At 60.0% G+C, this 25,259-nt stretch overlaps 1 protein-coding gene across 2 annotated transcripts; it reads right to left on the bottom strand.

Moving 5' to 3' along the window:
• Positions 1-4: 4 nt before the first annotated feature.
• On the bottom strand, positions 5-24,711 carry GRAP (GRB2 related adaptor protein). Of its 2 annotated transcripts, XM_023653630.2 has the most exons (5): positions 24,528-24,711; positions 17,167-17,264; positions 12,754-12,876; positions 3,499-3,667; positions 5-1,427 (listed from the first exon to the last, which is right to left on the bottom strand). In XM_023653630.2, exons 1-5 carry the CDS (start codon positions 24,603-24,605, stop codon positions 1,242-1,244), a joined length of 654 nt encoding a protein of 217 aa, XP_023509398.1. In that variant the 5' UTR covers positions 24,606-24,711; the 3' UTR covers positions 5-1,241. The 2 variants fall into 2 exon arrangements, with proteins under 2 accessions (XP_023509398.1, XP_070084398.1); XM_070228297.1 differs by lacking the exon at positions 3,499-3,667 and having other exon boundaries at positions 24,528-24,708.
• Between the last annotated feature and the right edge of the window lie 548 nt (positions 24,712-25,259).

The raw sequence follows: 25,259 nt of genomic DNA, 5'->3' as shown, positions 1-25,259 counted from the left end.
TATAGTCGTTTTACCGTTTTTATTTTGAGTACTCAGGCCCAGGTCAGGGGCGGACAACCTGCCAGAGCTCAGGGCTCGAAGGGTCTCGGGCCAGCCCGGGCAGAGGGAGAGCCTCCTGTGCCCACGATGGGGCCTGCAGCCGCCTCCTCGCTGGGATCCCTGTCCCACCTGCTGCCAGATGCCACAGGAGCCCCTCCCCTCCCTCCCTGCCCCCCACCCCCTCCGCCATCAGCCTGGCATTCAAAGCCCTTACTACTCCTGCTCCCAAAGGTGCCCAGGCTCCAGGCAGGTGTTGCTCAGTATCCCCTGCTGGCCGCACATCCCATGGGGATGCCCTGCCCCTCCTCAAGCTGGGGCCTCGCTAGACTGCTCGCCCCATTCTGGATGCCGCTGGACCTCAAAGTCCAGCTCTGGCCCCAACTTCCTAGCTGGCCTGGAGTTCCCCCAAGCTCCCCTGGGCCCTGGTCTGGGTGGAACAAGAGCTGGTGGAACAAGAGTGGAGTCTCCAGGGGGCTGCGTCCAGGGCCTGCCCCTCAGAGCCTGTGCCTTGCTCCGGCCGCCGGGAGAGCAGCAGCTGCCTCCCTTCCTTTCGCCACTGCCCATCCTCAGGGCCTCCAGCCCCCGCCCAAATGTCTGCACTGGGGGGGGTGGGGGGGGGGCTGGATGCCCAGATGGAGGCCAAGTCGCTGTGCAATCTCCACTTGGAGTCTGTCTGGCCAGTCCAGGTCAACAGGGGGGCAGTGCCCTTGCCTGACCTTACGACTAAGCCACCTCTCCAATACCTGAGGGGCCTTCTACGGGAGGGGCAGGCAGGCCCAGGGGATAGTCTGCCCCAGGTGAACCCACCCACCAAGCCCAGGGTTCCTTAGGTTGGGCCTGCAATGGGTGGACCTAGGAGTCCTCAACCCTCCCTGAGGATGGGTCCATCATGGCGGGAGTGGGCGGGGCTCTGGGGCCCGCCCTAGGACGTCACACAGCAGGTGGCCAATGGGAAGAGGCCGGCAGGAAGTCCTGGGAGCTCCCGGTGCCCGGTGGGCCCCTGAACACCGGGTGATGCTAGGCGCTGTAGTCTGTCCCAATTGGTGAAGTGGCGGGAGGTGGCAGTTAGGAGGCCCACGTTCCAGTCCAAGGCCCTCGGCTCACCCTGTGGGACCCGGGGAGGGGGTGTCCACGTCCTCTCTCTCGACCTCAGTGTCGGGGGGATGGAGGGTCTGCCGGCTCTGCCCCACGGCCCCGCTTGGTCACAGGTGCACCGGCTGGACGTAGCTCCGCGGGAAGAAGCCCACACGCCCGCAGAACCGGCCCCGCCACCAGTGCGGGTCCATGCCCTCCAGGACCTCGATGATGTCGCCGCGGCGGAAGCTGAGCTGTGAAGGGTCCTGGGCCGAGAAGTCAAACTGGGCCTGGGCAAAGCAGGCCCGGGGCGGCTGCAGGGGAGGGAGCGGTCAGTGCGGGCCCCAGGAGCCCCGCACCCGCTCACCCGGAGGGCCCACAGAGGAGGGGTCCCGCAGGTGGGGAGGGCAGAGTCCTCCGGGCTGAACTGGGGCTGAAGTGCCTTTGCCTCCAAGTTTGGACAGACGGCCACCACCACCCCGCCCCCCCCCCCCCCCCCCCCCCCACACACACACGGCCCTCCTGCGCCCGCCCCCTGCGGGTCTGCGCACGGACACTGCATCTACACAGAGCAACACGACTGTCCTGGCGGCCGCTGGGACCACAGGCCTGGCCGGTCAGGGGACCTGCGTCCTGGTCCTCAGTGCAGGACTTTGGTTAGGTCCTTGCCCCTTTTTGGGGTCTCATTTCCCTGGCTCTAGCAGCTGTGGTAACTTTTGACTCCAGGCCCTGGAACCACAGGAAGGGGCCTTATAAACTGTAAAGTGAGGTGTAGCTAAGAGCAGAGTTTACTGCTGTTGCCCTTGGCCCAGCTTTGAGGGAGAGATTGTCACTTTGAGCTGCTCCCAGCTCTCAGGCCTAGGTTCCAGTCCTGTCTATGCCCCAAGATGACCTTGGGTAAGTCCCTGCCCTTCGTGGGACTCGGTTTCCCCACCTGTGAAAGGCAGCTGGACCAGAGCTCTCTGCAGGCACATCAGCCCGGCACCGTGACGGTTACGCCCAGCGCCCTGGCCCTGCCTGTCCCACCAGGATCTCTGCTCTGAGCCTGTGGAATCTTATCCAGCACGGCGATAGGATCGGGCAGGCTATAATTAGCGGTTCTCGGCTCAGGAAGGAGGAGGCGGCATGGGTCCCAGGGGACTGAGGCAGCTTTGGAGTTGCCCACAGGGTGGGCAACCCCAGGGCCCAAGCCAGGGCGAGGCGGTGGGTACGGGGGCCTTCAGGTGGCCCCCCAGCTCCATCCTGGCTCCCTCACGCTCTCCAAGGGCAGAGCCGGCCCAGGCAGTGAGGGGACTGGATAGAGGTCTGGGAGATGGAGGCCCAGGCGGGGAGAGTCCCTAAGACTGAGAGCTCACAGCTGACCTGGCCCCCAGGGTCGGGCTGAGGAGGTGGAGTGTCCTGGGGGACAGAAGGTGCACCAGTGGGGTCTCCCGAGGCACTGTCTGACTCTCTTAGCATGTCAGATCCCAGGGCTCATCTTATTGGACACAGGGGAAACTGAGGCCCAGCTGAAGGGTGAACTGGCCCTAACGTCGTGCATGGTGAGGGGGCGGGGTCTAGGAACAGGGCAGGCTGGAGCTTCTTTGCAGCAGTCCCTCAGCCCCCACCCTGGCCTTGGCCATGGCGGTGCCCCCCCACACCCTCTGCAGAGCCCAAGTTCGACTGGGCTCTCCCAGGGTCCTGACCTCCAGCCCCAGGCCTTGCCGACCTGAGGCAAACAGCATGTCGGGGCTAATAACCCCGTTGGCTGGTGTCGTCAGCCTAATGAGAGTGAGAGCTGTCCTCGGGGCCCCTTGATGAAAGGGCTGGCTGGCAAATTGCTGTTATTGTGAGGATGAGGGCCGGCCGGACCCCCACACACCCTGCGCCCGGCCAGGCCCTCGCCCACGAACACTCACGCTGCCCCACACTCCACCCAAGGCCAGCTTCTCATGGGTGGTCCTGGCTGAGTCACGTCACCACCCTCTGAGCCTGTCTCCTCACCTGTACAATGGGGACGACGAGGCTCCAGCTCAGTGCAGGGCATTCAGTAGGCTCAGCAGGTGTCAGCACCTTCTTTCATTCAACAGACACTTATTAAGCACCTACTGTGTGCCGTGCACTGCTCTAGGAGCTGGGGACAAGCCAGACGTGGTTTGCCCCATGGAACTTCCACTCTGTTCCTTCCTTTCCTTTCCCTCTTCTCCTTTCCTACCCTGGTGGCCTCACTGCAGCGCCACCAGAATAGAACTTTGCACGTGGGCCGGACCCCTCCTCCTGCGACACGGGGCTGCTGGCGGAGGGTGGGGGACCCGGTCCCACCGGGTGTCCTGGCCCCTGAAGACAGAGGCGGCTCAGAGGCCGATGCGGCCGGCCTGCCCCGCCTCCCGCCTCCCGGCCACCTACCTTGAGCAGGGGCTCCTCGTCCCGCAGGAAGACCTGCCGCTTCTTGGCGATGGTGGTGGTGCGGTAGAAGTCCACCAGCTCATTCAGGGAGTTGAACTTCTCCTCCCACAGGAAGTACTTCCCCGAGGCCTCGCGCAGCACCTTGAAGTGCTGCACCTGGTCCCCGTAGCTAGGGGAGAGGACCACGGCCACCTCAGACGGCCCCAGTGGCCAAGCCCCGCCCGGCACAGCCCCGGGCCTCCCTGCTCACCCCCTGGAACCAGGCCTTTCTCTCCCCTGGTGAGACCTGGAGTCAGGAGAAGGTGCCGGTGGCGGAGGACAGTCCCCAGGTCCACTGACCCCGCTCCACATAAGACCTGGTGAGGCCAGCCTGGGAGTGGAGTATGGGGTGCAGGGTGTGGGCCCTGGACCAAGCCACTTTCTGGCTGTGTGACCTTAGGCAAATCATTTAACTTCTCTGAACCTTAGTTTCCTTGTAATAACAGCTCCCTTCTGGGTAAATGCTCAGAAAATGCTGACTATGGTTTATCAGCAATGTTAAATGGGTTCCTCTGAGAGAGGCAATCAGACAGCTTCTGCGCTCTTCAACACCCCCCTCAGCCTTGACGTTCTTCTCCCTGCCCTGGCCCCTCCTGGCCCTTGCAGGCCTTTGAGGAGTGAGTCCTAAGAGCATCCTGACTCAGGCCAAAGCCTGCCACTGTGAGAGGAGCTCAGGCATGTTGGATGCTTCACATCCTCCCCATCCACACCTGCCCCCACCTCAAGAACCTTCTATGGCTCCCCATTCCCCTCAGGATAAAATCTTAACACCTCAGACTCAAGATCTGGCTCTGATTACATGTCCAGCCTCATTGCCTTCATGTGCTCTCTGATGCAGTCAACGAGCCCCGTTCCTTCCCATCTCCCAGCCTTTGCCCAGTCTTCCGACCCACTACCACCAAATCCTCCCACACGCCTTCTAGCCCCGCTGAGGAGATAGCCTGCCTCTCCAAAACAGGCCAACGGGGCAGGGCCTGTTCTGGCTGGGACTGAGCAGAGTGACCTGCGCGGCTCCTTCCCACACGCGGCATGTCCCAAACCGGGACAGGCCATGCAGGACTGGGGCTGGAGGTGGAGCGGGCATGGGCCAGGACAAGGGGCAGCGCAAACCATCGTGATTCCCCTCCCTGGCACAGGGCCCTTTGTAGAGTGAGGAAACTGAGGCCCCAAGTGCAGCCATGACCTGCCCAGAGTCACACAGCAATACAGGCTGGAGCTGGGGCCACGTCTGCGCTCCTCCATGTCAGGTGTCACTCTGACGTGCTTCCCGATTGGTGATCATTGTATGAAAATAGCAATAACGATTCCAACTGTGACACTGACAGTGTCCCAGATCCTGTCATCCCTGTCCAGTCCCACTCCACCGTGTCGTCCCCGGGCTGAGACCCCCAGGAGGCCCTCCGTCCCTCCTCCTCCGTGCTTGGCCACATCGCAGCCACCCTTCCCAGCTCCACAGTCAGCCCACCTGGACTTACACCCCGGCTCCCCTCTTGGGGCCTCAGTGTCCTCACCTGCCCGGGGCTGGGGTCGAAGGGACACTGTTGCTCTCCCCGTGGGTGAGGTGAGGGAGGCCTCGCTGGGCTGGTGGCCCGACACAGAACAGCTCCAGCTCCCCGTCAGGAACAAGCCAGTTTAGGAACCCGGCCGGCTGAGCTGAGATCCAGGAAACCCTGCGGACTTGTGGGCGTGGCCAGGTGCGGGCGCTGGGGGCACAGGATGGCCACTGGGAGGGAGAGGCCTCCTCAGCCTCCTGAGCACAGGCTGTATTCTCATTTGGTTTGGGACTAAATGGGAACCACACACTGGTCTGGAGACTTGATAGCACAAAGGAAAAACACCTCCTGGTCCTAAATTTAAATCTCTTTACACGATTCTGGACGCAGTGCGTTCACAAGCCGGGTGCACCCGCTTCCTGAGCTCCTGCAGACTCACAGTCCAAGTTCTTCCAGGGCCCGAACAGGAGGCAGTGCCCGTCCCTGCCTGGGGCTCACTCCCTCCACCTGTCAGCCCTGGGGCCGGCATGCTGCTTTGTTGAACGTTTCAGATAAAGAGTTGTCCAAGATAAACGCCCTCCAGTCTGTGTGTGTGTTTGGGGGAGGCACAGTGGGACCCCCGGACCCTCCCTGAGTCAAGGGCTCTGAACCACCAGAGCTTCTCTCTCCACCTTCAAACACACCTCCAGGCTTTTGCATACACTATTTCCTCCAAATTCTTCTCAAGTCAAACTCCTACTCATGCTTCAAGGCCCAGATAAAATGGCCCGAACTCTGAGAGCTGCCTCAGACCCGCTCAGTCAAAGTCAGGCATCTCCTTGGGTACCTCAGCCCCTTGCACAGCCTTCTTGTAATCTGCTACTCATAATGGCTCCCATGCTAGACCCTGAAAGGAAGGGAGGCAGGAGTGGCCCAGAGGGCGTAGCCCAGTGGGAGAGGCTGGACTCGGGGAATGGAGCGTGACAGCCCAAGGCTTAAGTGCTTGGCAGGTGCCTGATTTCTGAAACCTCTCCAGTCAGCTCTGAGCTGCGAGGCCAGCCCTCCAGGGGTCCTGCCCCTGAAACAAGCCCATGTCCTCTCTAGGGTGCCCCCAGCTCTGGGCAGCTCGCTCAAAGGGAGCCGGCTCCTCACGAGGACAGAGGACAGAAACGCCCGAGGCCCTGCGACCAACGGGAGCAGTGATCCCTGAACCCGAGGCAAAGCCACCCATGGGCCGTCAGCAGGCGTGTTCCCAGGTGACTAAGCCGTTCATGCCGTCGTCCAGGGGACATGCGTGTCTGTGTTCCCGGGGCGGAAGGAGGGCAGGCGGGTGAACGGCACCTCCACCCTGTCTGCTGCAGGCTCCCGAGGCTGCGCACTTCCCTCGAGGCAGCCTCTGAGCCCAGTGACTCCCTGGGGCCCCATCCCAGTGAGCTGGGGGCTTCCGCAGCCCCTGGACTTGGCTGTGGCACCCAGGCAGCAGAGTGAGGTGACCAATGACTGGGCAGGAGAGAAGCCAGGGGTCAGGGACCCCAACGATGCCACATCTGGGCCACTCAGAGCAGAGGCAAACGCCCTGCCTCAGTGCTGGCCCCAAGGAGGAGTCTGGGGCTCAGGCGTCCCCTCTCCTCTGGGTCAGGGGCACACACAGGTGTGGTGGGTTGGAAAAGATTTCAACCCCAAATGACCAGAACTTTGAACATCTTGGTGTCTGAAGCTTATCTTCAGTGACCTGGAAAGTCATCTAGAACAAAGCATTTCCTGATCGTATAGGAGGGTCAGGGAGTGGGGAACCGCAGGTGAGAGATGAGATGTGGCAAAGAGACAAGGACCCAGGAATTCTAGAACCTTCCAACCCAAGAATTTGAGAATTCTCAAAGCTGGGAAGCTCGTATTTTCCAGCCCTAGCCTGTGCGTGGCACACAGTAGGTGCTCAGTAAATGGTAGGTCTTGTCCCCTCTCCCACCTGGTCGGAGAGTGGGGCCCAGAGAGGAGAGGGGCTGGCAAAGCTGCTGCTGCCCCCGAGGCCCGGCGAGGCGCCTCCTGCTGCACCGGCCCCTGGCCTGACCTGTGACCGCAGCTGCCTGAGGCCAGGCAGGGCCCTCTCCTTCTGACGGCCCAAGGCCTCGGCATCTGGGGCAGGGTCTCTGTCCTCAGGCCAGCCTGTCTCCAGCCTCCCCGGGCCCTTGTCTTGGCCTTAGCCAACCTTCAAGGCCTGGGTGCACCCTGAGGTGTCCAAGGACCCCTTAGACCAGAGGTTGCCCTCCATGGACTCTCCAGACCTCGACCCCCACCCCCAGGCCCAGAGGAGCTGCAGGGCACATAGAGGGAACCGAGTCCGAGTCCCGATGACCCCTGACCTGGGAGGGACGACTTGAGTGCCGACAGCCCTGCTGGTGAGCCCTCCTGAGCCGGAGGAGGGAAGGGCAGCCCGGAGGGGTCGGAGCCCGGGCACCGCCGGAAGAGGGGGCACCTGGAGCTGGTCCATGACAGTGGGCAGTGTCCGGGGCTTGTGCGCGTGTGTCCTGGCCTGTGTGTGTGTCAGGTGTCTGTCTCCATCGTGTCTGGGTGTGTGCGTGTGTCACTCTCCCTGCTCTGTGAGAGTGTCTGTATGTGTGTGTCCCTCTCTCAACAGCTGTGGCTGTGTCTGTCTCTGTGTGTGACCCCCATACCCACCTACCAGGGAGCTGAGGGGCCAGCCGGCCCGGGGCTGTCTGGAAAGCCCGAGGACCAAGTGGGCCTGACCGGTCAGCAGCCAGTCTTGCCTGGCAGGTTCTTCTGGCTTGGCAACGGCAACAGCACAGGTGACAGTGGCAGCCCAGGGAGGATAAACAAGGCTGGGGTGAGTTCAGAAGCCCAGGACTGCCCCAGCCAGGGCCTGCGGACCCCCTGGGCAGAGGCCTGGGTGCTAACTGCCCACTGGGTGGTCTCCACTACACATGGCCCTTCTCTAGCCTCCGTGTCCCCATCTGTGAAGAGGGGGGGCGGTGCGACACCTGTACCACAGGAGACAAGACATCAAATCAAACTGACCTCAGGAGGGGCCAGTGGAGACAGACTCCTGCTGGGTCTTTGGGTCTCAGGGAGGGTGGGTGGAAAGGTAGACGGGGTCTGTCAGGACACAGAGGGCCAGTGGGCCCCAGCTTTGCTGTTCCTTGCAAGTTACTGCACCTCTCTGAGCTTCAGTTTCCTTACCTGCAGACTGGGTTTCTGGGGATCACTTCCTCCCTGTCTTTGCATGCATAAATCTTCTTTCCTGCTTTATTTTCCCAAGAACCTTTATCATCTTCCAAGATTTTATATAATTTACTAATCACTTATTGTCTGTCACCCCAGTAGAACATGAGTACCTAAACGACAGGGAACCTTGCCCTATTTTGTTCATGGCTGATTGCCAAGCACCTGGAACAGGGCCTGGCACACAGAAGGCGCTCAATGAACAGAGAGGCACAGCAAACAGATGTGCATTGACCCCCAGGGCACCTCTGGGTTGGAAGGAAGTGAAACAGCTCACTTGGGAATAAACCGTCACTTATGACAGAGGAATCCACAGCAGCCTGAATTGGAGCGTGGGGCAAAAGTTACACAGCCCAGGCATGGCGCCCCGGCCGTGGCCCCTGGCCTGCTGGCCGCCAGCTCAGACGTACTCCTGGAGGTGGAGGCAGACAGCCCTTTGTAAACTTGTAAAGGGCAGCCGGCCGTGGCCACTATCACTCCATGAGGCCCCACAGGCCCATTAACCCCACCTCTGACAGCTTTATGGGGCTTGGCGTGTGCCTGCGGGAGATGCCCCGCATAGTGGGGTCAGAGTCCCCAGGAGCCAAGCCAGCGAGGGCAGAAGCTCTCACACACGAATTGACTCAGCTGTCACTTTTCTGGGTGGTCATCAGGTCACTGGGCTTGCTAAGGTCTGGGGTGACTATCTCCACGTCGTAGATGAGGACATTATGCCAGAAGAGACCCAGGACCTGCCTGATGTAAAACAGCAGGTCCAGAGACAAGCCAGGACGAGAACTGGGTCCCCACCTCCCCAGGCCCCTGCCCCTTCTCCAATAGCCCTGCATGCCAGGGGCAGGGGCCAGGAAGCACTCTGTGGCCCCTGGAGGGTTAATATAACGATAATTACTATAACTGGCATTTTGGAGCACTTACTATGTGCTGGGCATCACACTAAGCACTTTACATAGGTGTTCATTTTACAGATGGGGAAACTGAGGCTCAGAGGGTAACTTGCCCAGGGTCACACAGCTAGTAGGCATCAGAGCTGAGATTCTTGCTCAAAAGCCCACACTCCTAGCCACACACGCCCTCTACGTCTCAGTTTCTACTCTGATCCCTGCCCGGTGGTCCTCCAAGGGCCACTGAAAGGTCCCCATGGGAGACAGGGACCCCAGAGCGGGAGCAGGACCCCAGAGCCCCAGCCCAGCTGGACGAACCCGACGGCAAAGGTCGCCACCTGGTGGTGCGTGCACAAACCACAGCCAGCGGAGCCACGGAGCTCCCGCCCATTCCAGCCTGGGGGACTCGGCCAGGACGCCTTAGGGGTGGCGCTGGAGGCACTCGCCGGGATTTCTCTGAGGGACCCTCCCAGACTCCTCCCAGGTCAATATCGGTGCTGGCCCCCTGCTCAAGAACTGCTCCTGGTACTGCCCATCTCTCCACCTGGTCAGACAACTTGTTGCTGTCCAATCGCACCCCAGCTCTTTGCACGTGCTCCTCGCTGTGCCTGGTAGACCCTCTTTGTTCTTTGTGCACCAAACTCCAACTCCTGCTTCAGGGCCCAGCTCAGATGTCACCTCCTTCACCATGTGGAATGTGCCTGCTATCACTGAATCTCCCTTATTCATTCATTCATCCACCGTGAAGGCCCCCCGGGCCCGCCGTGTCTACTTCCCCACCTCGTCCTGGGTTTGAGCCCTGTCTGTCCTGCCGCGGCAGGCTGAGGCGTTCAGGTCTGCGCCTGCGCACGAGCGGCGGGCTGCGCTTACAGAAGCCGCCAGGAGAGGGCAGTGCACCAGGCGCTGGTGGAGGCTCGGCCGGCGAGCCCCTGGGAGAGGGGGTTTCCGGGGGGAGCCACCGCCTCCCGCTCAGCTCAGGCTCCAGAAGTGGCCTCAGGGAGTCCCCTGAGCCCCTGCTTTGCTGGGTGACTCGGGCTTTGGGGCTGGTTCCAGAAGCCACTCTGGAGGCGTCACTCCCAGGAGGTGACCAGGTCCCTGGAAGCCAGCGCTTGGAAAACTGCCATTTCCTGCTTTTCAGGGAGCCCGGTGGGAAGTCGGGGCTGGGCCTTGGGGGTGGGGAGGTGAGCGAGGGGAGGCGGCTCCAGGTGCCCACCACCATCCTAGGGGTGTCAGGGCCAAGACACAGTACACTTCCCCCCGGCCCCCCACCCACACACACACTGACAGCCTTCCCGTTTTTAAGATAGGGAAATAAGCTCAGAGAGGGCAAGAGCCATTCCTGCCCTTGGGGTAGCCAGCTGTTCTCAGGGGAAAAGGGAAGTGAAAAAAGCGATGGCTGGTGACACAGCTTAGGGGGGTCAAGATGAGTGCTGAGACCCCTCACGATGGATCATTTTAACCCCCAGTAGCCTTCCTGACTGTGCAGGTCCTCCCTGCGTGGATGCCTCCGGGCCCAGACGGGGAGATCACCACCTCGCAGGGCTCCAATGCCCATGCTGATCACACTCAACCAAGAGCTCTTTAGATACGGACCCACGAGCAATGCCTGCGTCACAGGGCTCACAGCCACCGCAGGCCTGAGGCCACCTGGAAGGTGTCAACCCCAGGTACATCTCTGCAGGGGGCCCTCTCGCGGGCCACCGTGGCCCAGCCTGCTTGGAGTCGCGCGAGGACACCGAGCCACCCTCTGCTTCTTTGGGATCCCCTGACCCCAGCGCCCCACCCACTGTGCCTCCTCACACCCAGCCCCAGCGCCAACCAGCAGCAGCGTCTTGTGTTTGTTCGTCCTTCGGGGAATTGTCGGACCACTGCCTGTGAATCAACCCAGTGGCAGGAAAAGGGGCGTCGCACAGAGGTACACGCAGAGCGGCCACTGCCTCCCAGAAGCCCCGCTGCCCGTGCCTTGCCACCTCCCGCTCCTCCCTCCGCGGGCAGCTGTCCCCCAGGACTGTCTTAGTGACAGCGAGAGCTGGTGCAGTGAGTGCCTCCTCTGTGCAGGCTCCATGCCCAGCGCCCACAGCAACCCTGAGAGTTGGCATTGCCAGTGGTCCCCACCTCACAGATCCATGCCACCTCCCGGACATGGCCACTTGTCCCCTCAGCCCCCACCACAGTCCCAGATGCCACCACCTCCTGCCTGGCTCCTCTCTCACCTCCCAGGGCTCCTGCTTATCCCTCTGTCCCTCCTCCTCACAGCAGCCAGAGTGATCAGCTGAAACCTGGAAGCCAATCACATTTCCCCCGCCCGAGACCTTCCATGGCTCCCTGTCGCCGAGAGAAAACCCAGCCTCCTTGTCAGGGTCTGTCAGACCCTGTGATCTGGCCCCCGTCTCTTTGACTGTACCCACCCCCCCACCGCCCCGGCCTTGCTCACTCTACCCCAGCAATGCGCCGCCCTGTGGGCTCTGACACACCCAGGCACGTTCCCACCTCGGGGCCTCTGCATTCACCAGTCCCTCTGCCTGGAAGTCTCTCCTGGCAGGTCCTCATTCCCGGGGCCCCAGGTGGCCTCCACTTCCGGGCTCAGATCTTAGGTCAGACGCCACCTCCTCAGAAGGCCATCGCTGACACCTTGGCTCCTGCTGTATTTGTGGCCTTGTTTGCTGTCTGTCTCCCCCATGAAGACATAAAGCCACCAGGGCAGCCGCTTTTCCCCTGTCCTTTCCCAAATCCCCAGAATAGCTGGGCACGTGGCATGTAGCTCAATGAACATCCTTGAATTCATGCGTCCGGATCCCTCTGTTTTTGCCCTGGGAGCAGGAAGGACAGAGACCAGCCAGGCCCTGACCACTTTGCCCTCCCCCCACCCCCACCCCGTGCCCCAACCTTCCATCCAGATTCCTCAGTTGCCCTGGGGGTGGCCTTTGGGATTGGGTTCGGCACGGCCCGGAGGCTGCCACGCCATGCCTGCAGAGCGGCCCCATGACAAAGCTGGCACTCCCGTCACAGCCACCCACTCCAGCGCCAGGCCCTGTTCTAGTCCCTCTGGGTCATCAACTCCTTTATGCCCTGCAGCAGCTCATTTTACGTGTGAACAAACAGCCACAGTGACTTGCCCGAGGTCACACAGCCGGGAGGTGGCAGAGCCAGAATCTAAACCCAAGCAGCTGACCCCAGGTCCATGCTTGCAACTGTGTCACCAGATAGTGGGACCCTGTCCAGAGCACACCCTGGACGTCTGCCCTGGGCCCCGGTGCTTTCCTGCCCCCCCGTCTGTCCCACCGCACCAGCTGCTGGCATCCTTCCTCCTCATGACAAATCCTGGGTGGACCCTTACTGCTCATGGAGTAACATCCAGACCCTTCAGCCTGGCACTCCAGGCCTTGCAGTTGTCCTGAGCCTGCTTTCCAGGCACAACCCCTGCTCTGGGCCACACCCTGGGGTGCATGTCACTCACCGACCCCCAGCAGGTCATCTGCTTCCAGGCATTGGCTCCAGCTGCCCCTCCTCCAAGGACGCCGTTCCCTGCAGCCCCCTCTGCCCCCCTGTCCTGCGCTCCCAGGCCCAGCTCAGCCACTGCCTCCCTTCCCACCCTCCTCTGCACACCCTCATGGGTCAGAACTCACTTCACGGACACGGAGAACTCCCCTGGGGAACTCTCGCTCTCCCGGATCAGGAAGGCTCCCAGGTGGTTCCGCTTCATCAGAATCTCTTCAGCCAGCTGCCGGGAAATCCTGCCCGAGTACCACCTGCAGAGAGAGGGCCGGTGAAGACAGGGGGAGGCTGGGCCACCCCACCAGGCGCCAGGCACTCAGCAGCGCGGCTCCTCACAGCAGTCCCAGGACGCAGGATTGTGACTGCGCCCATTTTAGAGATGGAGAGCCTGAGGCACAGAGAGGCAAAGCCACAGGCTCAAGGTCACACGCTATGGCAGGCAGGAGCTGGGACCCAATCCCAGCATTTTGAAGCCCCAGCCTTTCCCACCATGCCAGGCAAACACAGACCTTTATCAAAAGAGAAAAATCAACCCCAGTGAACCTCCACTCAGCTAGCCTCAGGTGAGCTTTGCCGTTTTAGGTGGTAGATTCTTAAAAGTCAAAAAATATAAAAATGGATGTCAAAAACAATAGCAGCTTTGATCTGGTGAGAAAGACTCTCCCTGTCCCCATTTCACAGATGCACAGACTGGGGACTCCTAGACTTTTTCTCACAGGTACAAGTCCTTTTCCCGCTGACCAAACAGAACTGGGCATACAGAAGGTGCCTGGGAGATGCCTCGAGTCTTGCAAGATTCCCCCAAGCCCTCCGGCCCCAGGGCCCGGGGGTGAAAGGCTGGGCCCAGCTTCTCTCCCAGCCCTGCCCATCTTGCTGCGTGGCTCCAGGCAGCCCTGGCCTCTTGGGGCCTCGCCCACCCCGGAGGGGCCAGGTGCTCTCTGACTGGCTTCCTGGCCCTGTGCCTTAGCCCAGCTTTGGCTCCACCACTCCGAGGGGGGGGTCAGAGCCTCTGTGTCCCCGTAACTTTCCCCTTCTCTCCCTCCGCGAGAGCTTCCTGAGTCTGAGCTTGGCGCCGAGGGCGGAAGTGAGGTGGGACTTTTCCTGTTGTCTCAGGATGTGGACGAGCCCCCGGCCCGGAGCATACAGCGTCAGGTGCAGTGGCAGATGCCGGTGGTGTCCTGCCCGTATCCCCACTCTCGCTCCACAGATAACAACATGCTTTTTTCTGGCAACTGACATCCTTGGCCTGTGTGCAGGGTGGGCTGAGCCCCTGGAAGCTTCTCGAGTGATGACTGAGGGGAGCAGGTGGATAGACACCCCGCTCCCCGCCCCGTGGGCACACTGGGCACCTGCTCTGTCTCCCGGCCTCCCCAGCCCCATTGAGCTCCAGCGGGCACAGGCAGCAGCCACAGGCAGTAGCTGTGTGGACCCCACACCCCTTGCTGGCTCTTCCCTGCCCAGCTCCATTTCGTCCTCGTACCCTGTCTCAGGCACTGCTTCTCAGGGGCCCACGCCCCAGAAGTGAGGTTCTAGTCCCCTGCTGCCCCCAAACTGGTGGGCTCCCTGGGAGGGGAGGCGGTGAAGGGGGCTGCTGCCTATGGGGGCTCACGGCAGCCCTCTGGGGGCTTTGGGAGGGCTCCAGGCCAGAGGCTGGGCTGGGAGCTGGGGCCCGGGGCAGAGAGCTCCTCCAGCCACAAGGTCCGGCAGGACACAGGTGCAGGTACTGTGCCGCAGGAGCTGGGGCCCAGGGGCCCAGAGCGGGGGTTTCCTGAGGGCCCGGGTGTCTCCAAAGAACCCACAAAACCCCACAGGAGGCGTCAGTGTGTGGGCGGCTGTCGCCCTCAAAGGGTGCTGCAACTGCGCCCTCCGGGGAGGCCGGCCCAGCCCCCAGGGGGGGACGGCAGGGCTCGCCCCAGGGAGCTGAAAGGACAGCCGCATGCGGCGACACCAGCAGCACTCACTCCTGGCCACTTCGCATGGGCCCCACGCTGCTGATGTGGACACTGAGGCCCAAGGAGGGGCAGGGATCCCCACAAGGTTGCAGGGCAAGTCTGGTCAGACTCTGCCCAGCTCTCACGCTCAGCCGCCCCTCCTGGGAGCCCAGCCCGAGGCCCTCAGCGCCCTGCAAACCCCGCCGGCCTCTTGCAGCGGGGGAGGCTGGACAAGCCACTCGGCCTCCCCAGGCCTCTTCTCCTCGTCCGTGGGACCGGACGAGCACAGGCCCTGGGCGAGGGGCGCTGGCGCCTGCAGGTGGCGGACCAAGGGCCTCCCACATGGTGCTCCCTGGAGCCTGCCTCTGCTCCCCCGCAGCCCCCACCACAGCTCGCAGGCCCAGCGACCAGCCCTCCTGAGGAGCCTGCCCTCACCGCTGGGGCCACGTGGCCGGCACCCCCTGGCCTGCCTGAGTGCCGGTCCCACCCTGGCCAGCGGGCAGCCGAGCGGAGTGCCTGCAGTCTCAGGTCTCAGGGTGGGCAGCCTGAGGCTTGCAAAAAGCTCACTGGGCGTGGCCTCAGGCGGTGGGGTTGGGGGCCTGACCCCCACTCCTGCTCTGCGCAGAGCTGACCCCAGGGACCCAGGGGCATCAGAGGCTTGAGCCCTCGCTAGGTCCCCACTGCCCTGGCAGGGCCTTGCCTCAGGCCTGGCATCGCGCAGCAGGCCGCCTGGTGCTGAGCACACAGAGACCCCGCTTGGCCTCCCAGCCCCCACCAGGCCGTTTCCTCCACCTGGACCCTCCCGACCGGGCGCCCACAGTGGTCGCTCCTGCCCATGTCCTCTGTGGGCTTTTAGATGCCTGGGGCACCCGGCCCTGCCTCGTGGCCCTAGGCTGGGTTCTCTCTGTCTCTCTCCTTATGCCCCCACTTTACTAAGAGAATAATTGTAAGGCCAGAGGGGGCAAACACCTGCCCAACGTCACACAGCTGGAGGGACACTGTGGGGCCTGGAACCCAGGGCTGTAGCCTTTGTGGGGGAGGCTAGGGGCACCCGGAGCCCAGGCAGAGTGGCAGGGGACCTGGGTGGGACGGGGCCTTTCTCAGCACAGGAAGCCGGAGGCGGTGGCAGCATTGGAAATAACTCGAAGACAGATAAAGAGGAAATACCTACCAGGCCCCACCCTGGCCCTCAACCTCCCTCCCCTTCCACCCCACAGCCGCACACACGTGACGGCTCCCAGTCTGCCTGGCCCTGTCACCTGCGTCTACATCCTCTGCTCAAATACCTCCGTGACTCCCACCACCCTGGGCCTGGCATTTGAGGCCCTCCTGCCAGTCCCACTGCCATGAGTTCTCCCTCATTGCTCTCCTTGTCTCCTCTCCCAGGAATGCCTTTCTCTTTTTCTGTTTAGCTAACTCCTACACATCCTTCAAAACCTCACTCATTGCCACCTCTTCTGAAAAGCCTTCCCTGGTTAGTTATCTCAGTGCTGACTATCTCCCCGTGTCGTACTTTCTTTTATTTATTTATTTATTTATTTATTTTATTTTGAGGAAGATTAGCCCTGAGCTAACTGCTGCCAATCCTCCTCTTTTTGCTGAGGAAGACTGGCCCTGAGCTAACATCTGTGCCCATCTTCCTCTACTTTATATGTGGGACGCCTACCACAGTATGGCTTTTAGCCAAGAGGTGCCATGTCCACACCCGGGATCTGAACCGCAAACCCTGGGCCGCCGAGAAGTGGAATGTGCACACTTAACCACTCCACCACTGGTCCGGCCCCCGTCGTACTTTGTGTCCTGTCTCTCCTACAGGATGGGGCCACTCTAACCCCAATATCTCCTCATATGTCTCCAGCATCACCCAGGCTGGGCCCCCAGGGGTTGTGACTAGTGTTTGTGAATGACTGAGTAAGCAGCTATATTCTGGGCCTGCCTCAGCCATCATCTCAAGAATATCCAATTGGTTTTTCAGAGCTTCTTGGCCTCTGAGGCCTATTCCGGGGCTGGGCCCTGCCCTGGCCACTGCCAGGCAGCAGCATCGGACACCACCTGCTGAGAGCCTTACCGGGGCTCCACAGGGTACCTGGGGCCCACACACAACTCCTGCTCTGCCCTAGCCCCAGACTCTGCTTGGCCAATGTCCAGCTCTCTCCCATTCTCCAAAGACAGGGCCCACAGGGTCTGCTTCCTGCCCACCCCTCCACCCCTCCATCGCCCCGCTCACTTCCCACCCTTGCAGAGGGCTGAGCCAGCCTCTTAGAGAAAGTTCTAGAACCCTCCACAGATTGGAGCTTCTGCCCTCCTTGTATTACAAATAGGGAAACTGAGGAACAGGGAGAACAGGGACCTGCCTGAGGCCGCACAGTAGCCCATGGCCCAGCCAGCTAAGAGCTCAGGGCCTGTCCCCCCCTGGGCTCTCCTGGATGTTCTCTGGTGTTCCAGGTCCTCAGTGTTGTGGCCTGGGCTGGCCCTGGTTCTGCCACCACTTTGGACATGTCCTCACATCTCTGTCACCTGCTCCCCCTTGGGGAAGAGACTGGGGGCCCCAGACAGATGGAGGCTGGGGAGGGGATGCCTTGAGGACGCAGGGCTGGGGTGGCAGCCACTCACGGGTGGGGCTTGACGCGGATGTAGTTCTTGGGGATGAAGCCCTCTGCGCCCCGGAGCTCGGCCTTGTACCAGTTCTGGTCGTCTTCCATGTTCAGGATCTGCGGGCAGAAGAGACATGGCCACTCAGTCACCAAGGAGGGGCAATTGTCACCTGCTGAGGGCCTGCTGCTTGAAGGCCCTGGGCGGGTTCCGCCCGTTGCAGCCCTGGGGCCCATTTCACAGAATCGGGCTTGGGACCTGTCCAAGGTCGCAGGAGTTGTGTCTGATTCCATAGGCCTGCTCATTCCCTGGCCCCAGGGCCGCCTGTCCCCAGGAGGGTCATAGCCTCCCCAGGTGGGACAGTCAGGGAACCAGAGGAAGTTTTGGTGGTGGGTTGAGCTTCAGACCCCAGCAGACCATGGGGTTTGGGGGACAGATCTGGGGGGGCCTCGGTTCCTGAGCCTTGCCCTGGAGTGTGGGGGACCCACAGCATTTGCGTGCCATGCCCTGAGCCATGGGTGAAGGTCTGAGGTCCCCAGGAAGGTCAGGGAGCCCCAGCCTGAGCTCAGTGCCTAGTGGCGGTCACCGGGGCCACTTGCACTTAAATTGCCCTTATAGTCTGAGCTCGGGTGACAATTCAGTGGGGGAGGGTTCAGGCGCCAGGAGCAAGTAAGGGAGATGAGGCCAAGGCCTAGCCTGCTGAGGTCACATGGCTCCCTGTCCGTGGCGTGGACCCTGCAGCCCACAGGTGGGCCGAGAGGAACTGAAACAGGCAGAGCGGGGGTGGGGGTGGCGGCGGGGGTGCTGCGGGTGAGCACCCAAGCGGCAGGAGGGGCCGGCCAGGCCTGGGGAGTAGGTACAGCACGAAGCTTGGGGCTCCCTCCTCCTTTCCCTGGGCATGCTTTCTGTGTGTCACCTGGTTCTCAGACAACCCTTGTGGTCCACATCACCAGAGGCTGTTTCACGGATGAGGAAACTGAGGCCCAGCGAGGGGAAGGGAACACGGCCGCACAGCAGGGGTGGGGTGGAGCCATGCAGTGAGCTGGGACTCTGGGGCCCGGGGTCTTGGCTCAGCTGGTCCAGGGGGAGCCTGCCCATCAGTTTTCACCCCACCCCACCTCCCACTTTGCTTCTGGACCCAGGCCCAGGGGGCATCTCTCCGTCAGTCCTGAGCAGCTCTCATCATCAGTCGATCCTAGTGGGGACATCTGTTGAGAGAAAATGGTGGGCGCGGAGCAGCAGCCCAGGCTGGGCTGAGGAGCAGGGCCGGGCAGGCCAGCGCAAGGGTGGCAGCACGGCCAGCCCGACTTGGCCAGGAGGAGCCGGGCGCGCACCCAAGGCCCAGGCCAGGCCCCGCACTCGCAGGCGGGCACCCCCGGCTGTCCGCCAGGCCCCGCTGAGCCCCTTCCTTCCTGCCCCTGTCGCCCAGGCAAGGTCAGCAGCCCAGGGACAGACGGAAGCAGGTGGCTGACTCAGGAAAACTTTTGCCGAAAACAAAACAAAACAAAACAAGTCCCCCGACTGAGTGAGACAGTGGGGGCCTGTGGGCCGCCGGCCATGCCGCGAGTCGGGGACGACGCCTGGGGCCTGGGCTCTGGACACTGTCTGCCTCTGACTCTCTGCAGTCTTGGCCTCACCTCCCTCGTCCGTGTGACAGCCCGCACTGGACGTGGCAGAGTCTTGTGAACTAAGTCCTGTGTGCACGCGTGGATGTAAGATATTGGATCAAATCCCTCTTTTGTTTCATTCTGGTTTGGTTTGTGCTCCTGTCCTCTCCACTCTGAGGACCCAGAAGTGTTCTCCATGGTGACATTAGCTGAATTCTGCCTGTGAGCATTGCCCACAAGCTGCAGGCCCTCTGAGACACAGCGGCCCCACAGAGAAGGGAGACCTGCTCCTCCCTGTGGGGCTCGCCCCGCGCCCGCCCCTGCCCTGCCCTCCCCAGGCCGCCGTCCTGCCCGCTGTCCCCTGGCCGGGGCACTTGCTCAGCGGCTATTCCTGATCGCCTGCTTGTGAGGCACATGCTGAGCCCTGCAAGACAGCAGGGATGAGGAGCTTACATTCCATGGGCAGAGGCAGGCAAGCGACACAGAAGGAATCAAGTAAATCGGGTAATTTAACGTAGTGGTAAATGCTCTAAAAAACGTACGTCAGGAAGACATGGATGGAGGATGTCTGGTTGGAGGCAGAGGGACTAACAGAGGGCAGATGGGATGGTCAAGAAAGGCCTTGCTGAGGTGACATGTAAGTTGAGGCCTGAATTACAGGAAGGAACCAGATGTAAGAGGATGTGGGGAACAGTGTCCAAGGCAGAAGGAACAGCCAGTGCAAAGGTCCTGAGGTGGGAGCAAGCTCTGTCCCTGGAACAGAAAGGAGGCCAGTGTGTCTGGAGCTGAGGTGGGAGGGGCAGCGTTGAGAGAAGAGCGGGGAGAGGTGGGTGGGCAAGAGAACGTAGGTCTTGTACACCAGGGTAGGAAGCAGTTCAGATTTTATTTTAAAAACCAAGACAAGCCATTGCAAGGTCATTGGGAGGGGGTCAGGCTCTGAGTTACGGCTGCTGTGTGGGGCCTGGGCTAGGAGCGGGAGCGGGGGGGGGGGTGGCCAAGGGAGAAGCTGCTGCACCAGCCCAGATGAATGATGATCGAGGCCTGGACTGGGGAGCGCCGAGAAGCTATCAGATTCAGGGTAGGTTTTGGCAGAGTCACTGACAGCATTCAGCGACAGGCTGCACGGGAGACGGATGGGGAGCGGCCGAGAAAACTCAGACGCAGGGTTTGGGCCTGAGTGCTGGCGGGCTGGTAGCCATCAGCTGCCAAGGGAATGGCTTTGGGGAGCAGGTAAGGTGAGTTCAAGGGTGGCTGTGTTGGGTCTGAGGTGCCGTCAGCCTCCCCGTGCAGATTCCATGGAGGCCGTGAGCTCCCTGAGTCTGGGTCTTGGGGGCCAAGCTGTCCATGGAGAGATGGGGTGAAGCCACCCCCCACATCCCTCCTCCAGCTGGGAGCTGTGGGATACTGTGCACCCAAAAATGCCTGGCCTGTTAGGGACAGGGGCTCTGTTCCAGGGAAGTGACATTTGAGACCGTCTGTCCAGAATGGGTCCCGGGGCCGCCGAGCTGTCATCTAAGCCCAGAGCTGAGCTTTGCTCCCTGTGGTCTGCTCCTCCCTGCGGCCGGGATCTGTCTGGCTGGGGGCGCTGCTGGGCCCAGGTCTGGTGCACAGAGGGTGCTCAGGAAACGCTCGTGGGACGAGTGAGTGCACAGGCCATGGGGCTCGGCCCCACCCAGCCCTGCCAGAAAGAGCCGGCCACCAGCCCCACGCACTGCAGACCTGGCTGGGAGAGGACGAGGGGACCACAGCCGCGTTTTTACGGTTATAGAAAGTGGGTCCCAGGCTAGCATGAGGCGGGTGAGGTGCCTCAGGCACAAAATTTAAGGGAGCTGCAAAGAACTCGGGAATCAAGGTAAATAGTATTTTCAGGCAGTGTGTTAAAAAATCAAAATTAATGCAAAAACTCTGGATATGGTCATTACTTAATAATAATGTATCAGTATTGATCCATTAATGTAACAAACGCACCATGCTAATAATGTAACATGTTACCAACAGGGAGAGCTGTGTGCAGGCAGATGAGAACCCCTCTGCACCATCTTCTGGATTTTTCTGTAAATCTAAACTGTTCTAAGAAATAAAGTCTATTTAAAAATTAATGCAGGGGCCAGCCCCATGGCGTCGTGGTTAAGTTTGGTGCGCTCTGCTTCAGTGGCCCAGGTTCGCAGATTCAGATCTCCAGCGCAGACTTACACCTCTCGTCAGCCATGCTGTGGCGGTGTCCCATATACAAAATAGAGGAAGATTGGCACAGATGTTAGCTCAGGGCCAATCTTCCTCAGCAAAAGTAAATAAATAAATAAAAATAAAAATTAATGCAAAAAAATCCATGAAAATCTGAAATAAAGGCAAGCTTTGACCCTGCACCTGCACAACTGTGAGAGTAAGGGCCCCGCCGTGAGTCCAGTCCTGCAAGGAGCACTTGCTGGTTGGAGAACATCGAGGAAGTGTGGCAAGAGTAAGAAGAAAACCAATCGCTCAGGGGCTGCCGCCCAGAACCAACAGCTGCTAGCTTCTCAGGACATTCTTCCTAGTCTGTTTTCTTGTGGGTTTTTGGTGAGGAACTTTGTCCCTGAGCTCACATCTGTGCCCCTCTTGCTCCATTTTATATGTGGGACACCGCCACAGCATGGCTTGATGAGCGGTGTGTAGGTCCACACCTGGGATCCTAACCTGTGAACCCCAAACCACCTACACAGAGCACGCGAACTCAACCACTGCGCCATCGGGCCAGCCCCCTAGTCTGTTTTCTAGGCACAAATCCAGTGCGTGAATGTCAGTTTTCCCTTCACACAATTAATCTTTGATCATCTGTGTGGAGTTGACTGGACATATGTTTGTATTCTGCTTTTTTGCCACTTAACATTGCATCATGAGCATTTTTGTGTCATTAAATACCCTCCCCAAATAGCGTTTTTAGAGCTCTATAGTATTTTGTACCATCACTGCTCTGGCAGTCGAGGTTGACTCTACAGCATTGCAGCCCCTCCCCAGCCATCTCTCACAACCCACCCCTCGCCTGCTTCATTCTTCTCCATGCTGTGCTGTCTCCACTTGACAAGCCCTGTATTTTACTTATTCATCTGGTTTGTGGCCCATATCTGCCACGAGCATAGCAGCTCATGAGCAGAGACTGTGTCTGTTTTCTCCCTGCTGAGTCGCCAGTGCCTAGACCAGGACCGGGACACACTGCATGCTCCCTGGGCCCTTCATGGAGGAACGCACAAACATCTCTGATTACATCTCAGTTTCCCAGAGGATGAATTTCTGGGTCACAGGGCATGGATATTTTTAAAGCCCTTCAAAACGACTATGTCACTTTACCTGTCCACCACACACCTGTAAAAGTGCATATTTTCCCACACCCTCAACAATTTAGGAGATTCTTTTTACAATAAAATTTTGCTGATCTGGCAAATGGAAAATAGTTAGTTGCTTCAAGTTGCAAATCTTTTGTTATTGGTGAAATTGGGCACTTCCTTGCATTGCTTCTTTGGCAATTTTCCTGTTCATATCCTTTGCCTATTTTTTTATTATGCTGTTTGTGATTTTCTTGTTGATTTATAAGAGCTCTTTACATATCAAGGACGTTAATATTTTGACATTTTTGTTGTGTATTTTTTCTTAGTTTAAGCCACATTCTTTCTACCTAGTAGATAGCAATAGCCCCTCTCTGCTTCCATTCCTCTTCCCTCTGTTATCTTTTCAAAACAAATCTGATCAAATCCTCTCCCTGCTGGAAACCCTTCCGTGAACACAACTCACATCTAGAATGAAATCCATCACAGGTCCTGACTCCCGCCTACCTCCCAGCTTCATCCTTACCCCCTTCTTCTCGCTCACGGCTCTTCAGCCACAGGCCTCTCTTTCAACTCTTTGAACATACTAATATGGTCTTGTCCCAGGGCCTCTGCAGCAGCTGTTTCCCCAGTCTGGTGCTCTCTTCCCCCGGCTCTTTGCATGGCTGGTTCCCACTCATCCTTCAGTCTCAGCTCAGCTGTCACCTCTTTTGAGAGACCCCTGACCCCACCCAAAGCTGTTCCACTGCGTCCTCCCTCTGCCGTCGCTCTGCATCCATCTCCCTGTGTTGATTTCTTCAGTCCGTTTATTACCTCCTGACGTCACTTATCTCTGGAACGTGAGCTCCAGGAGGGCAGGGCTGTTTGTTCACTGCTGTGTCCTCAGCCCTGAGGATGAGGCCCGTGTGAGCTCACTCCTTCCTTAGCAGCCCGCACCTCCGTTTGAAGAAACACCCCAGGAGTTGGCCAAGGCTTTAGCAGAGGTTAGTGGGAAACTTGACTAATCTCGGGGGCAGGTGTGCACAGAGGTCTGGGGGGGAAGTGGGATGTCATGGTCTTCACGACGGTTGCCTTGGGGCCCCCACTGACCCACCCTGTCTTCTCCTGGCCGACCCCTCTGAGCCTCAGCTAGAGCCCACTGCCCGCCCATTCCTAGTTCCACACTGTCCCCCTCCCTCCCATGCCTCAAATCTGGGTCTAGGGACCCCAAACTGCTCTCAGATTGGTAAACAAGGCCTCTAAAGCAGACCTGGGTCCCACAGAGAGGATCACGCCCTGGCTAGACAGAGCTGGTGCTGAGCCTGCCCCGTCCCCAGCTGCCACATGTCCCTGGGGCCCAGCCGGCAGCTCCAGGGGACCCAGGTGCTAGCAGCCTGGCATGGAGAAGTGGGGAGCTCCTCACTGGCCGTGGTTCCTCTCGGGGAACGCCAACCCTCCCCTCCCCAGCCCAGCCTGTTCAGCCCCATGGGGGACAGAACGCAGGTTCCAGAGTCAAAGGACTTAGGTTCAAATTTGTTCTTGTACCAAGCAAGTCTGTCACCTCCCTGTGCCTCAGCTTAGTCACCTGTGAAATGAGGGCACTCGTCCTCCCCATCTTGGCAGCTTCAATGGGATGTTGGTGCATTGCTGAGCTCGGGCCCTGGCTGAATCAGGGTGTCAGCAAACGGGAGCTTCTGTCCCTTCCTGTGCTTGAAGCTCGGGGCCAAGCGCAGGGTTCAGGGCTCAGAGTGGAGGGACAGCCAGTCTGAGGCCCACTGCTCTGGCGTGGAGACTGGGGCCTGAGGGGGCAGTGGCTTCCTTTGCAGGAGTTAGTGGCGGCTCCAATGCCTAAGTCTTGGCGTGGCCACTCCTGAATCTGGCCCTGAGCTCTGCTTTCCTATACAAACTTGTAAGCAAGAACATTTCCAGAGAGAGAGCCCACAAACTCCTCTGCCTGGACTGCCTTGGAAGGCTTGATGTCCATCAAAAGGGCCCAGACAAGAAGAAATGAGCTATAGCATGACTACTTTCCATTTTCTCCACACTGCTGGGAAGCTCATTCTTCCCACTTAAATCACAATTATTTTAGCCCCAGTAGGTTAGTGTATATACTTGATTCTTTCCTAAGACCTTTTGTCTCCCTCCCGTCCTCCCTGTCTTCCTTTCTCTTTCTGTCTCCCCAACTGTGTTTTCAAATTCTTCCCTAGAAGACTCGGTGTCGAACCAACTCCTGCCAGGCACTATGCTCATGTCTCCTTGAGTCCTCACGGCAGTCCCAAAGGAGGGATCATTAACCATCTCCCCGTTTCCTAGATGGGGAGACTGAGGCTTGAAGGGAAGAGGTGGCTTGTCCAGAATCACATAGCCAATAACTGGAGATGCTGGGCCTGTCCTGCTCCAGCGACTGGACTCTGTTTGGGGGGCTGTCCCGGGCCCCTGGTTCTTAACCCTCCCCCAGCCCATGTGGGGCCAACTCAGCTCCCTCTGGCCACCCTACCTTGAGTGTGTCCCCCTTGTTGAAGGCCAGCTCATCGCTCTCTGTGGCCTGGAAGCTGTATAGGGCCACGGACTCCATCCTGCCGTCCCAGCGCCCTGGCAGCTGGGCTCAGAGCAGCCGCGCTTCCTGCTTCCTCTGCTCTGAGAGTCTGTTTGTTCTTTGGAAGCTGAGAGTGAAACTGCAGCTGACGCGGGGAGGAAGAGGAAGCAGAGACATGTCACAGGACAGGGGCGGCCCAGCCCCTACCTCAGGCCCCAGGCCCAGGTACCGCCTTGGGGGAGTCCCTGGGCAGCCCTGGGAGTGGGTCCCCCTCTTGCACCCAGGTTATAGATCATAAAACTGAGCTTTCCAGAGAAGGAGAGCTCAAAGCCATCCTGCCAGCTCAGGCATTGTATCCCGTGGTCCCAGCCACCCCCACAAATTTGCCCATCTGCCCTCCACGTTCGCCAAGCTCCGATGCCTGGCATGAGCCCGCAGTGTCTGCTACGTCAGCCCCGCACTCCTTGCCTGGCATTCAAAGTGCCCCCCACCCCCCAGCACGCACCTCTCCAGACTCAGCCTTTGTCACTCCTCTTCTCTCTAAACAGACGCTGGCCTCCAGCCATGGCAGGGGGGACACACCACACTTTCCATTCGCTCCCCCGCATCCCTCTGCCAGTGCTCTCCTCCCCTCTCCTTCCCAGAGGACTCCTGCTCACCCACCACAGCCCAGCTCAGAAGGTGCCTCTTCCG

Source organism: Equus caballus, chromosome 11 (genome assembly GCF_041296265.1).
Source record: "Equus caballus isolate H_3958 breed thoroughbred chromosome 11, TB-T2T, whole genome shotgun sequence".
Lineage (NCBI taxonomy): Eukaryota > Metazoa > Chordata > Mammalia > Perissodactyla > Equidae > Equus > Equus caballus.
Note: the sequence above shows the minus strand (reverse complement) of the source record. Positions and strands in the feature narration are given on the sequence as shown.